Source organism: Candidozyma auris, chromosome 3 (genome assembly GCF_003013715.1).
Source record: "Candidozyma auris chromosome 3, complete sequence".
NCBI classification, from domain to species: Eukaryota; Fungi; Ascomycota; class Pichiomycetes; order Serinales; family Metschnikowiaceae; genus Candidozyma; species Candidozyma auris.
The window spans coordinates 329778-343110 of NC_072814.1; the positions used below are offsets into that span (position 1 = coordinate 329778).

Sequence of the window (13333 nt, forward strand, 5' to 3'; positions counted from 1 at the left end):
ATGAGGTTTGGTGCAGGAAAGAAAGCCCAGGGCAGAAGAGGCTTTTGCAGTAATTTACCCTCAGCGATGCAAACCCATTTTTGTCCACTTCGGCTCCCAATTAGCGTCTTGCCCAAGTACTTAAGCCGATAAATTCTCGTTTTTGTGCCTTCTTCTTTTTTTCTTTCTCTTTTTTTTTCCTTCACCCCCATTTCAGTCTACCTCCTCTTACTTACCTATTTGACCAAGTAGGGTTTCGCAGCCAAACTATATTCAGACATGGTTGACGTTTTCAACGTACAGATATTCTTCGTTGTGTTCAGAGAGACCTTGGAGGCCGTGGTCATTGTCTCCGTGCTTTTGGCCTTTTTGAAACAAGGTCTTGGTGGCTCCACCGATGATCCAGTCGTTTACAAGAGATTAAAGCGACAAGTGTGGGTAGGGGCCATTCTAGGTGTCTTGATCTGTTTGATCCTTGGTTGTGCTTTCATTGGTGCTTTCTACTCCTTAGGCAAGGATATCTGGGCCTCATCTGAAGACTTGTGGGAAGGCATTTTCTGTATCATTGCTACCGTGTTGATCTCAATGATGGGTATCGCCATGTTGCGTATCAACAAAATGAAGGAGAAGTGGAGAGTCAAGTTGGCTCAGGCACTCGTCAAGGATAAGACTAAGTCTCGTTTCAGCTTAGGCCAATGGGCTAAGAAGTATGCCTTGTTCATCTTGCCTTTCATCACCTGTTTGAGAGAAGGCTTGGAGGCCATCGTCTTCGTCGGTGGTGTTGGTTTGAATTCTCCTGCGAGTTCCTTTCCTATCCCTGTCATTTGTGGCTTGATCGCTGGTATCCTTGTCGGTGTGCTCTTGTACTACTCCGGTTCCACCATGTCTATGCAGATTTTCTTGATTATCTCCACTTGTATCTTGTACCTCATTTCTGCTGGTCTTTTCTCGAGAGGTGTCTGGTTCTTTGAGACCTACGTCTATAATCAAAAGACTGGTGGTGATGCTTCTGAAAACGGCAGTGGTCCAGGTACTTACGATATCAGCAAGTCTGTATGGCACGTCAACTGCTGCAATCCTGAAACCGACAACGGTTGGGACGTTTTCAATTCCCTTTTGGGATGGCAAAACTCCGCTACATACGGTTCTGTCCTTTCCTACAACATCTACTGGCTTGCTGTCATCGTGGTTCTCTTCTTGATGATGTACGAGGAAAAGAAGGGTCACTTGCCATTCTGCAAGAACTTGACATTGAGATCCTTAAACCCTATGTACCATATCAAGGGCAAGAAGAAGAATGAGTTGTCGAAGGCAGAACAGGAAGAATTGTTCAACCGTGTTAAGAATCAGAACATGAGAGGTGAGGATGAGGACTCGTCGGAGTCGATCGCCAACAAAGCTGTCGAAGCCGAGGAGAAGACTACTACTACCAACGAGAAGACTCAGGCTATTTAGGCGGCCTAATTTCGACCACATGCTACTAAACCTACACACACAAACACACACACACACACAGACATAAGGTTGGTCATGTGGAAACTTAGGACGTCCTGACAGCTGCGAGCTTAATTGTTTTAATTGCTTTTTTTTTTTTATAATTTGTTCATTGTTTTATTATATAGTCGAGCCGTTCTACTTTGTTCGCTTTTAATCTTGGGGGTCACAATGGGTCAATATACAATAGGTAATTCTTTGCAAATGTAGTTACATTTATGAGGGTTCAAATTTGATTACACTTTTAGACTTTAACTAAAAAGGGGTTCAAATTCTATTATCTTTTTGGAGTTTTACTACTTAAAGTCTTCAATCCTATTAATTTTTTTCTTGTATACACTGGAACCTATTTTAATATATCACAAAAGAAAGCATAGCCAGCGCTAGAGTTGGCTGTTAGCAACAGCGGCGGAGAATGCTAAACTCCATGTCCTACTCTGACCATCATCCAAGAGGGAGGACTTGAAACTATCGGAGGAAAAGAACTTGTAGGATGATTTACCATCGTAGAGAGCCTCGTTCAAACGAAGAATTCCTGTCCATCCAGAATTGACCGAATCAATGATACCGGAGATAATAGATTCCCACTCTTCCTTCACAAAGTTGGCTCCTCTAATCAACCCAGAGGCTGGTGTAATGGGTAACATGTGGATACCATGAATGTACTCAGTATTCTGCCCAAAGTAGGTAGTGTAGGCGATTTTGTTGTCAAAGAGGATACCAGAAACTTTGTTAGGGATGATAGAAGGTGGCTGGACGGTGTTGTCACTTGAGTAAAGCATATAGGAGTTCATAGCTCTGCTCATGATTTTCAAAATCAAGTCACCACGAGCCTCCATAGCATTGTCCGAAATCACATTACCCCACAACTTCATGCCGTAGTAAAAGTGGTAATCCTCAGAGGAAGATTCCTCGTCCTTACCGTCACCACTTGCAAACAAACCTTTAGCCCAGGAGTGACCTTGGAACCAGTCGAACAGTCTGAACACAGGGAAATACTTGTCGTTCTTACTTGGGTTAGCAACATCTCTGACCAACATGTTAACCTGCTCTTTATTGTCATCAGCCCAAGATCCACCAAATTGTTTATCAACATGACCAATGAGAGCAGCAGCATGGACGTGATAACCGTAGTGGAAGTGATGGTCATTGTAGAATCCAGAACCAAAGTCGGCACCGGTGTCGCCGTTGTTATTCGCAGTGCTAGTCACACCACCGAATTTAGTGTCGTGCATTAATGGGTAACCAATTCCAGTGTTCTTGAACCAAGCAGCATAGTATTCCTTCAATGACTTCAACAAGGACTTGGCAGCAGCCTCATCCTTCACAATGTCATTAAGAACGTACAAAATGTAGGCATATTTGTCAGCGAGTTTACCCATTGAGTAGGTGGACTTCACCGAAAGAATAGTCAGAGGAATATCGACACCGGAGATCTCCTTTATAGCAGTCTCATGAATCAATTTGAGTTGTTTCGTCGAGTATGTGGCGCTTGTACCCATTCCTTGAACCCATGGCAAAAACTGAATCTGGTTGTTAACAGTCTCACTGAAAGAAAGGGCATCGGTCAAGAAGCCGTGCATGGTTCCCTTCACAGTGGACTCGAGTTGAATACCAGTACTCTGTGTTGTCACACTTGAGTCCAAAGTTTGCAAGTGATGAGGGAGAGCAAAAATTATAGGTTTGTTGGCAATCGAGGAACCCTTGGTCGAGTAGGCAAACTTGTAGTTGGCAGAGGTGCAAGCGATAGAACCCTCAATCTGAGCGTCTGTAACATATTGTCCAGCAGTTTCGTAATAGTAGTTGTCCAAACTGCTGTCAGATGGTGCGAACGCAGCCTGAATGATAAGACCATCAACAGCTTTATTGGCAACTAAATCGCTTCCTTGGATCAGAAGCTTGAAAGAGTCGTCCTTTGATGGCAAAGTCACGAAGAGCAACCACTCAGCTCCCAGGTTCAACTTGACTCTGTACTTCACCAATCTGTTATTGGAAGAAGCAACTGTCTCCTTGACGATAGTTTGGAAAGCGAAGACGGTAGACAAACGGGCTTTCAAATCACCGTGGTAAATGGAAGTGGCAAAACCCATTCCATGTACGAGAGGAAGCTCAATATAGTTGTCACTCTTACCACTATCTGGGGAAAGCTTCACGTTTGCGGACATCTGTGTCATATCAGAGACACTTAAGTGGTTGTTGCTCTTGGATAAACGAGTAGCTGAGAAGATTATCTCACCAAGAAGGATGGGGTTGTAGTAATACTCGGAACCACCGTTGGAGTTCTTATTACCAAAAACACGTCTATCGGGGTCAGTGTGCTGCACAGCAAAACCATATTTGTCCTTTGCCCAGTGAAAACCGTATGGGTAAGTCCAGACCATACTAGACTGATCACCAAGGAACAAGTTAGCATAGAACAGGTTTGTACCAATAGGGGAGCTAGTAGAAATGCCTTCAGGGATTGAAACTGGCAACTCTCCAGACTTGTAGTACTTGGAAGGATCCGAGGTGTCAATTGCCTGGAACAAGTCAGAAACAGAATGGCAGGTTGGAACGGAGCGAATCGTAAGCATGCCAGCTTCACTTTCCTTGGAGGCGACAGAAGCAGATTCTGATGACGAAATTGCAGACAGCGACGATGAGCTCATTTTGGCGGACGACGAGGAGGACAAGATGGCGGAGGAAGAAAGGATGGCAGAGCTCGAGATCATTGCTGACGAGCTCATACTGGTCCTAGAAGGAACCAAAGATGAAACCAAAGATGAGGAACTGTTAGAGTACTTGATCTTTGACTCGGTCATTGCACTGCCAAGAACATCAGTCGAGTAAGAAGCACTGCCACGAACATCAGTCGAGTGGGAAGCACTTCCAGAAGTTCTCAAAGTCGAGGTGACAAAAGAGCTTGAGAACAACAGGGCACTGGAAAAGGAAGGCACACTACTGTCAGCAGCAGACTTGGAAGCATAAGTGTCCGAAGGAAGATTGAAGCCGTAAGTCGAGTCAGTAGTAGCATTCAAGGCCAGGCTCACATCCCACAGAGACAGAAGCGTGAGGGTTGATCCTCCGCTCACAGTGGCAGCAGTGATCAATGGGTCTGAGCCAGTTGCAGAGGGAAGACCATTGGAAGACAGCGACAGAACAGTAATTGGCTGCGTGGAGTTTGCAGAATAGATGATGCTAGAGTAAGTCACCAGCGCAGACTCAATCAAAGACACCTTCTCACAAACAGAGCAATCAGTGGTCTTATGGGAAATTTTTGAAGACTTGGCAGCGTCGGTGGCACGAGAACCACCATACATTGATGGGGCAGCAGTGGTGCTAGTGAAAGTTCCCTGGGCACCAGGGGCTGGTGCATGGCCAGCATGGTCCAGAGCAATCGGGTCCTCTGGATTGGCGTAGATGATCACCAAGGGGATACCAGTAGTGTGGCAGTCCTCTTTGGTGAAAGCCTTGAGTTTTTCTTCGAAACAGTAAGGAGTGACGTAGTTGGTGTGAGTAACAGTGATCTGCTCCTCTTCATTATTCTCTTCATCAGCTGTCACTGCCTTCAAGAGAAGTGGCAACAGCAAGGCGAGAGAACGCAAGTGCATGGTTTGGAAAAGAAAGACTTGGGTTAGGGTTGTAGCGAAAGTAAAAAGATTAAACGATAGAAACCAATTTCTCTGCAGCAACGATTTTTCTCGTCAAAGCATGTCCCTTTTATGTCTCAACGGAGGCTGGTAGCTGACCAGCACTTAACGGGTCTCAAGCATAGCTTTGGTCAAAGATTTGGCTGCGAAAAGCATTGCATTGCAGCTGGTTTCGCGCTCGATTGGGTAAGGCGGTGCTTGCACATAAATCAAAAATGGGCCTAATTTGGTCAAGTACGGCACATAGTGCTGGAGTCGCAGAAATAAACCGTTGTCTACGAGGATCGCGGATAATCTAACAAAAGGCTTGGAAATTAGTGCTGGTTATGACGTCTTTAGATTGGACTGGGGCTTACTCAAAAAGACGGGAATGATGATATCGGGCTCTATCATTAAAAGCCCCCCCCCCGCAAGAGAAGTTCTGTATAACGTCATTTGGAAATCACGTACTCCGATCTCTTCAAACTTTTTTACTTCGTTACGCGAGCTGTTCGCGTGGCTCATGCCTGGCTGGGAAGCACATATTGCCTGATCGCCCGCAGCGCTTGATTTTCGCAAATGCTAGAGAATTAGTAATGAACTGTGACTCTCTGCCTCAAGTGAGTCGCTTGCAAAGATCCCGCATTAACGACGTGGGGATCTTGTGATGCGCTACTGAAATCACTAAGCCATCATTCTCACCACTAATTCCTGCTCATCAATTTCAAAGCTTCACATTCCCCTTCGGCTGCCAGCCACCTCTAACCTAGGAAGTATATTGCGAATTTAAATTTTGACTTTTGTAGAACTAGTTATGAACGAAGGCGTAGCTGGATTGTTGTTTTGTTGGGATGCGGTACTCCGAAAGCGTCCGCGTATACGTGGGAGAAACCATGCAGCCGGCTCACATTTAATATCGACTTGAAAGGCGAGTCTTACTTTTCATTATTCCACATTAAAGCACCTTGGCTTTCAACTTTGCAACATATGTGATTGTCTTACTTGTTTTACATTTGGCTAGGCTGACATACCCATGCTACGTGGTCCAAGAAACTCCCTAGCTCATCTTGGTGTATCTAGCGATGAGCCGCCCACAGACCCTGTGTGGCCAAGAAATAATCTCACCGGAGACACTCCGAAATTTAAGACAGTTCATTGTTCGTATTTGGCTGTGGGGTCTTCGACCAATAGAAACACGGTTCCATGGCCCCCTTCTGCAATATGGAGCCTAGCGAGGCTGGCTGATGTAGATAGAATTTTCTTGGATCGCCAGTGAAGAAGCAAAGTCGTGATCTCTTAGGCGCAAGATCACTTCAAGATCTTTTTTTGTCGCCTTCCAACGTTTTGGGCGAAGCCTTGATTTGTCAGCTTCAGACGAACTCTTCACGTTTGCGTTTACGTTCTGTTTGAAGGCGGTGTTGACAGGTTGTGATATTGTGCATAGAAGTGGAGTTCAGTAACTAGTCCAAACCCAACATCAGAAACGCTATTTGAGGACGTATTTTGTTGAGTTTCTAACAAACACTCTAGCTTGATGAGTCCCGTTGAAACTACGAAAGACACGCACACCACCAGATGCCGTTTGAACATTTCAATCTCAATTCTTGTCTGATGTTGGCATAATTATAGAAAATGGAACTAGGTTTGAATTCTGGTGAACTCCATTTGCAAATTTTACCAGTCGTCATCATCTTAGCTGTAGCGAAAACTTGAAAGGACCCAGAGGTAGGCTTGATTATTTCATTCAGTAACCTATCACTCCACCTTTGCTCTTACTGATTGTTTCTTAAAATGGATTTGAGAACCTCAATTTTTTATGAAAGCCTGCGGTAAAGAGATACTTTTTCCTCCATGCTTGATACACTTGCAAACTCCTTAAATGAAGGGGAGGAAGCGCTTGTGATCAGTGGCTCCGACTTCAGCTGTTAAATTTTAAGCTTTTGAGAGTCTGTCTGAATCGAGGAATTAAAAGTGCCAAACTCTAGTGGAGGGCATAGAGGGGCCATTAGAGACGTTCTTATTTTTTATACTTGACGAATTTCTCGAAGTCATGGCATGTACTCGATGTATTCTCGAGGACTAGACATACTAGAGAATAAAAAAAGATCACTTCAAACATAGCATTGTAGCACCACTTCCTGGTATAAAGGATTCCATCATTTGATGTCAGACTCCACTCAACAAAGAGCTTTCCAGCGATTAACCTCTGTAGGAATTACTTGTCAGAGAGTTATTGGAAAAGAGAGAAAACAAGTAAAAATGTGCTCCTAAAGCCAAAAAGCGTTCTTGAGGAAAGGACTCATCACTAGCATCCAGGATCGGGCATATCCATGTATTGTAATACAAAAAATGATAGGAGAGGGTGACAATAAACGACCGGTTGACAGGACAACTCGATAGCTACCATTGTTTACACGGGCAACAGAACGACAGATGTATGGGTCTCATCAGTCAACTTGTCGGGAAGAGGTATCGGGCACAGAAACAGTTTACGCCTCTATCTATCTTCGATGTGATGCTGCTTTCATGGAGATTTTCTTGTGTAAAGCGTAATCGAATGAAACCTTCATAAAGCGTGTATATGGCGCTCTTGCTATAAAATTTAAAAATGAGTGTGTTTCTTGCACCTGAGACGGGTTTCTGATCTCAATTATGCGATTCTTTTCGCAACCGATACTTGCCATTACTTCTAGCTACCAGCACATTCATACAGAGAAAGCTAGCCGAATGAGATGAGTCAGATAAATTTCCAAGAAGGCAAATACGATTTTTAGGAAGCAGCTTTGTAATCACATACACATATAACGAGGTATTCCTTGGGCGACCTGCCATAGTGTGTCAACTGTATACAGCGTCTAGCGTTACGAACCCACTGCATAAGAAGGCATATTGACGGGAGCACCGGTACGATTTTCGGAGACACTTCTGCATAGACACCAATTGCAAATGATGAGGGGTGGAACCGTGGCAACCTCAACTACCCAATGGAGAGATGGCCCCAGTCGGTCGCTTCTGTTGTGGCTGTGTCTCATCATGCGGCGGCTCCAGACTTGCAATCGAATGTGTCAAGTGGACAATTCGCGCTTCAGGCGGTTCAAGCTGCTACGGTGATGATCTTGGCTGCTGACCGTTGAAACGCCCTGCCGAAAAGAAGCCTCCGTGTTACCACGCCAGCACTTCGATGAAAACCGATGTCGGACATACTAACGTGGAACGATGTTGAGTTTTTTCGAATTATGGTCCTTGGTGACTGAGCAGTCGCAAACCAACACAAGCTGCTTCCCTGGAGCATCAGTGAACACTCACTTCAACGTAAGAGTAGCAGGTCCATCTGTAGATCTTTGATGGACCATAAACAAAGAAAAAAGAAGAAGAAAAAAAAAAAAAAAAACGGTTCGGCTGCGCATTAGCCTCGCGCACAGCACAGTACTCGATGGCGCTTCAGCATCAAAAGTGTTCCAACAAGACGTTGGGCGTCTAGTTTCAAAGTGTAGTTATGGTGCTTCGGCGTGCGCCACAAGAGATCTTCTTGAATCCAGAATACCACGCGTCAATGCATAGAGAAGCCTCCTAGATTGCTATCTAGATGATCAGGACGATCAGGACGAGAGGGGAAAAAAAAGGGTTTGGAAGAGACTGGCGGTAATTGGCTTCCTCAGCCACCTAGCAACCTTTGCAAACTCTACTGTAGCCCTTACCCGTTTTTTGTGCGGCGCTCCGAAAGCAGCCAAGACATAATGTGGATGTCACAAAGCCCTTGTTCGTTGCCGCCGGCCCGCTCTTTCCTCCCACCAAAAAAAGACTTCTTGGCCAACTTAAATCCATTTTCACTTGGGAATCTCATCCAAGCAACGATACAATAATTCTCCAGTGCGATGTTCAACATGGATTAGGACTTTTGTCCGCCAAGAATATGGACCTCCGGCTCGGAATCACTTGTGCTAGCCGGCCCGCACCCGTCAAGCTAAGAATTCTCACTTTCTTGGAAAACATAGTGGGTGCATATGCGTCTGCATCACAGAGCGATCCCTTATTCTGTCGCCGACCATTTGAATCAAAGCCAAGAGGTCCATGAAGACCCCTCCAACGGCAATACCTACTTTCACTTACAGTGCAAATTGTCAAGGCTCGAATTCTGTCTTTTCAGCTACAAAGCTATACTTCTGATGGTCTTTAGATCTCTCTGCGGTACTACAAATGCAGAAGAAGCGGCATTAGCTTGACATTGACACATTATACAAGACATAAGCGAAACGAGAGCAGCCAATGTCAAAAGGGCGCTAGGAACAATGCAGAAGCCGATCCGTCCTCATTTCACGGTGTTCCACAAACAGTATATGCTACTTGTGTCAATATGTATAATGTCCATGTCAAATTGAAGTTATTGTATGGAGAGGGCCGCAAAAGGGCAGTGCATATACGCATGCACCATGCATTCTCTCAAAACGCACTTTCCCGGCATTTCTTTTTCTGGACTTTTTCGCAGCTCCCTCTTCATCCCTTTATCTTTTTCATCGCATCTCCCCCACAGGTATAAAGAGAGCAGAACTCCCTCTTAATTTTTCAGTCAATATTGAGAGTATGGACAACCAGCCAATTGACTCTAAGGCAGTCAACGCCAGCGATGAGTCTAAGCATATGAGTGATGAGTCTAGACACTCCTCTGATGCCATCGAGAGACATGACACGATGAAGCTGAAAATTCAAAACTCCACTGCTAAGTCGTTTGGTGTGAGGAAGTCTGAAGTCATCTGTGCTCAGTACTCTCATCCAGCGATGATCGGCTTGTCCTACTTCTGTGTCTTCCTTGTTGCCTACACTTATGGTTTGGATAACACTGTGAGATACCAGTTGCAGACGTATGCTCAGAGCTCTTACGCTCAACACTCGCTTATTTCCACTGTTAACGTCATCAAGACAGTGATTGCTGCTGCTTCTCAACCAACTTACGCCAGATTGTCGGATATTTTTGGTCGTGTGGAGTTGGTGGTGGTTTCCATCATATTCTATGCCTTGGGAACGGTCATTCAGTCCCAGGCCTATGATGTCCAGCGTTTCGCTGGTGGTACTGTGCTCTATCAGGTTGGTTACTCTGGTATCATTCTTATGTTGGAGGTGTTTTTGGCTGATATGTCCAACTTGAACTGGAGATTGTTTGCCTCTTTCGTTCCAGCAGTGCCTTTCATCATTAACACCTGGGTCGGTGGTGATGTTCTTGCTGAATTCAACAGGAGATACTCCTGGAACTTCGGTATTGGTATGTGGGCCTTCATCTTCCCATTGGCCTGTGTTCCATTCCTTTGCTGCTTGATTCACATGAGGATCTTGGCAAGATCCACCCCTGAGTACCTTCAGGTAAAGCAAGAGGAAGAGGACCACTTGATCAAGAACAACAGGTTTTACCGTGCTTACGTTGACGACTCCGCTAGACTTGCGACAATGTCAGCCCCCAAGAGATGGTTCGCTAAGTTTTGGCACACCGTCAAATGGTGCACATGGGAGCTAGGTGATTTGTTCTGGCTCCTTGATGTGGTTGGTATTCTTTTCATCATATGTGTCTTTGGTTTTATTTTGGTACCATTCACTCTTGCTGGTGGTGTTCAAACTCAATGGAAGAAGGCTTCCACCATCGCTCCGTTGGTGATTGGTTTCGTTCTTATTCCCTTCTTCGCTTTGTGGGAAATGAAGTTTGCCAAATTCCCAATTATTCCATTCAAACTTCTTAAGGACCGTGGTGTCTGGGCTGCACTTATCATTGCTATGTTAGTCAACTTAATTTGGACTTTGCCTAATGACTACATGTACACTGTCTTGGTCGTTGGTATGCACACTTCTGATAAGGCTGCTAGCAGAATCACTTCCTTGTACTCATTTGTCTCTGTTATCGTGGGTCCATTGCTTGGTTTGGTGCTTGTCGTCGTCAGAAGAACCAAGCCATTCATCATCTTTGGTTGTGCTACCTGGTTTATTGCCACTGGCCTTCTTTACCACTTCAGAGGAGCCAACGATGGTCTCAATTCTGAGCACGTTAAGGACGGTATCATTGGTGCTTTCTGTGTTATGGGTTTCGGTGCCGGCTTCTTTACTTACACTACCCAGCTTTCCATTCAAACTTGTACCAACCACGAGTACATGGCTGTTGTTCTTTCCCTTTACTTGGCTACCTACAACATTGGCTCTGCTATCGGGAACAGTATCTCTGGTGCTATTTGGACCCAGCTCATGTATGATGAGATCGTAAAACAAATGAGCAAATTGGGTGTTGATACTGCCCAAGCTGTGACCGCCTACGGCTCGCCTCTTACGTGGTATTTAGAGCATCAGTGGGGGTCTGCGCCAAGAAGAGCGGTGGCAATGGCTTACGCTGCCATTCAGCGTAAGATGTGTATTGCTGCCATTGTGTTATGTGTTCCTTTGGTTGTGTGCGCCATGCTCTTGAGAAATCACAAGTTGCTTTCTGTCCAATCCTTGGATGAAGTTGCTCCAGATGATGTCGGCGAGAAAGGTGCTCGCCCTGAAGACAAGGATATTGTTATTGTCAATAACTACGATGATGATCCTTTCGTTAAATTCTTTTTGGTCACTCTTCCTAACAGGTTCAGATCAAACAAGAATTGAGCTTGCTGAAGCTAACACATCGCATAATAATAATCTCTTAACCGCTTTACCCTATGTCTACGACTTATGTCATCCTAATACTAATAAAAGTAAACGCAAAACTCATCAATGTATTTCAGATTCAGCGTCCTCAAACATTTTAAAAGTTTGTCGGACATCATCTTTCATCTGCCTCGCCATCTCAACTAGATGCGTACTTGATTTGTTGTACATTACGCAGTTTGCAAACATCAACATTATATCTCGCTCTAGATCTTTGACGGTTTCGTAAGGTGGTACATCCTTTTGACGTACAGCTTTGAGTATGCTCTTGAGGTCTTTGGGCTCATAAATAACCTGCTCGTATTCTTTAGCATCCACAGGAGTTAAAAAGGGCGACAGAAAGCGATGCTCTTCAATGGTTTTAACGAGGTTAATTGCAATATTCTGAAAACGTTTGTGCTTTTGAGAAGCTGTCAGTGGTGAATGAGACCGCTTGCATGATTTGCCTTCTCTGACTACTTCATCGATTCTAGGATTGAGTCCGTCGGTCTCTAACTCATCATCGGCGCCCTTCAATTCTGGCGTCATAGATCGAGATTTCTCTTCAATAGCTTCAAGAGGGGTGAGAGCGCTATCAAGATCCATCGACTTAGCTTCCAGTTCGTTATCACGCAAGTCTTGTGGATATGCCTCACTTTCTTCGTTTTCAGAAGGCAAGACGTTCTGAGGTACTCTCGAGATATCCACGTCGGATGTTGATACCGCCTCAACTATCTCGGAAACACCAGCTTGACCTACTTGCGGCTGTGAAGCTTCCTGCTCTTCAACATTCTCTGTGGTTTCCTCTTGAGTTTCTGCATTATCCTTATTTTCAGATTTGTTATCAATATCCATGTTCACGCTCTGGTCATCATGAGCATCGTTTTCTTCCGCTTTGACCTCTACTCTTAAATCAGCGCGCTCACTCAAAGCGAGAGGCTCAGAGGTATTCTCTTGGTTATTATGCGTCCTTGGTTCAGGTTCAAGTGTTGTATCTTGAGTAAGTGGATGAGACTGCAGATCTTCGAGTGGTTTTTCTGTAGTAGGTGGTTCTGGGACATCAGCTGATTGTTTCAAGGTCTCCATGCTCTCCTCTGTGCCATGGTACTCTGCAGTTAGCTTATTCACCTCTTTTGTTAACTTTTCACTATATCGTATTGCAGAATTCACTAGTAGATCGGCTAGTGTCGTCTGGAATTTATGTGGGGATGCGTCGATACGAACGGAGTCTTCGTGAATATGAAGTATCAGTTTGAAGCTAGTGTCTTGAATAATCGCTCGAAGGGCGTCGCTTCCTATCATTTCCGTCTTGTTTTCCAAGTTGAATGTTTTCTGATAGTCCTTGAGGAGCTTATTTAAGGTCGCCAAGAACCTCGTTAATTCACACTCAACGTAGTCATTTTTAATTTGGGAAACCTTCACGATACTGTTGACCACATGAGCCACTAGAATGTGGTGCATTTCGCTTGGTGATGCAAGGTTCATGAGTTGTACGTTCAAATAGATTCATGCGCATTTCCTAAACTCACTAGTACAATCAATCCCAACCGGTAATTAAAGCAGACATCATGAAAAACGGATTACCTTTGATCAATACAAGATGTATTCTGGTA

General features: G+C 44.7%; 4 protein-coding genes across 4 annotated transcripts; 2 read left to right on the forward strand and 2 right to left on the reverse strand. All coding sequences in view use genetic code 12, as the record gives it.

The window, feature by feature from the left end:
• Nucleotides 1–258: 258 nt before the first annotated feature.
• Nucleotides 259–1434, forward strand: FTR2 (Ftr2p; the record flags this gene model as incomplete). The annotated part of the gene is made up of 1 exon (XM_029034323.1): nucleotides 259–1434. One exon carries the CDS (start codon nucleotides 259–261, stop codon nucleotides 1432–1434), a length of 1176 nt encoding a protein of 391 aa, XP_028889565.1.
• Nucleotides 1435–1856: 422 nt separating this feature from the next.
• ENG1 (endo-1,3(4)-beta-glucanase) lies at nucleotides 1857–5063 on the reverse strand (the record flags this gene model as incomplete). The annotated part of the gene is made up of 1 exon (XM_029034324.2): nucleotides 1857–5063. The coding sequence occupies one exon, from the start codon at nucleotides 5061–5063 to the stop codon at nucleotides 1857–1859; it is 3207 nt and encodes a 1068-aa protein (XP_028889566.2).
• Nucleotides 5064–9662: 4599 nt separating this feature from the next.
• CJI96_0002783 (uncharacterized protein) lies at nucleotides 9663–11699 on the forward strand (the record flags this gene model as incomplete). Its single annotated transcript, XM_029034325.2, has 1 exon — nucleotides 9663–11699. One exon carries the CDS (start codon nucleotides 9663–9665, stop codon nucleotides 11697–11699), a length of 2037 nt encoding a protein of 678 aa, XP_028889567.1.
• A 105-nt stretch (nucleotides 11700–11804) lies between these two features.
• CJI96_0002784 (uncharacterized protein) lies at nucleotides 11805–13205 on the reverse strand (the record flags this gene model as incomplete). The annotated part of the gene is made up of 1 exon (XM_029034326.2): nucleotides 11805–13205. One exon carries the CDS (start codon nucleotides 13203–13205, stop codon nucleotides 11805–11807), a length of 1401 nt encoding a protein of 466 aa, XP_028889568.2.
• Between the last annotated feature and the right edge of the window lie 128 nt (nucleotides 13206–13333).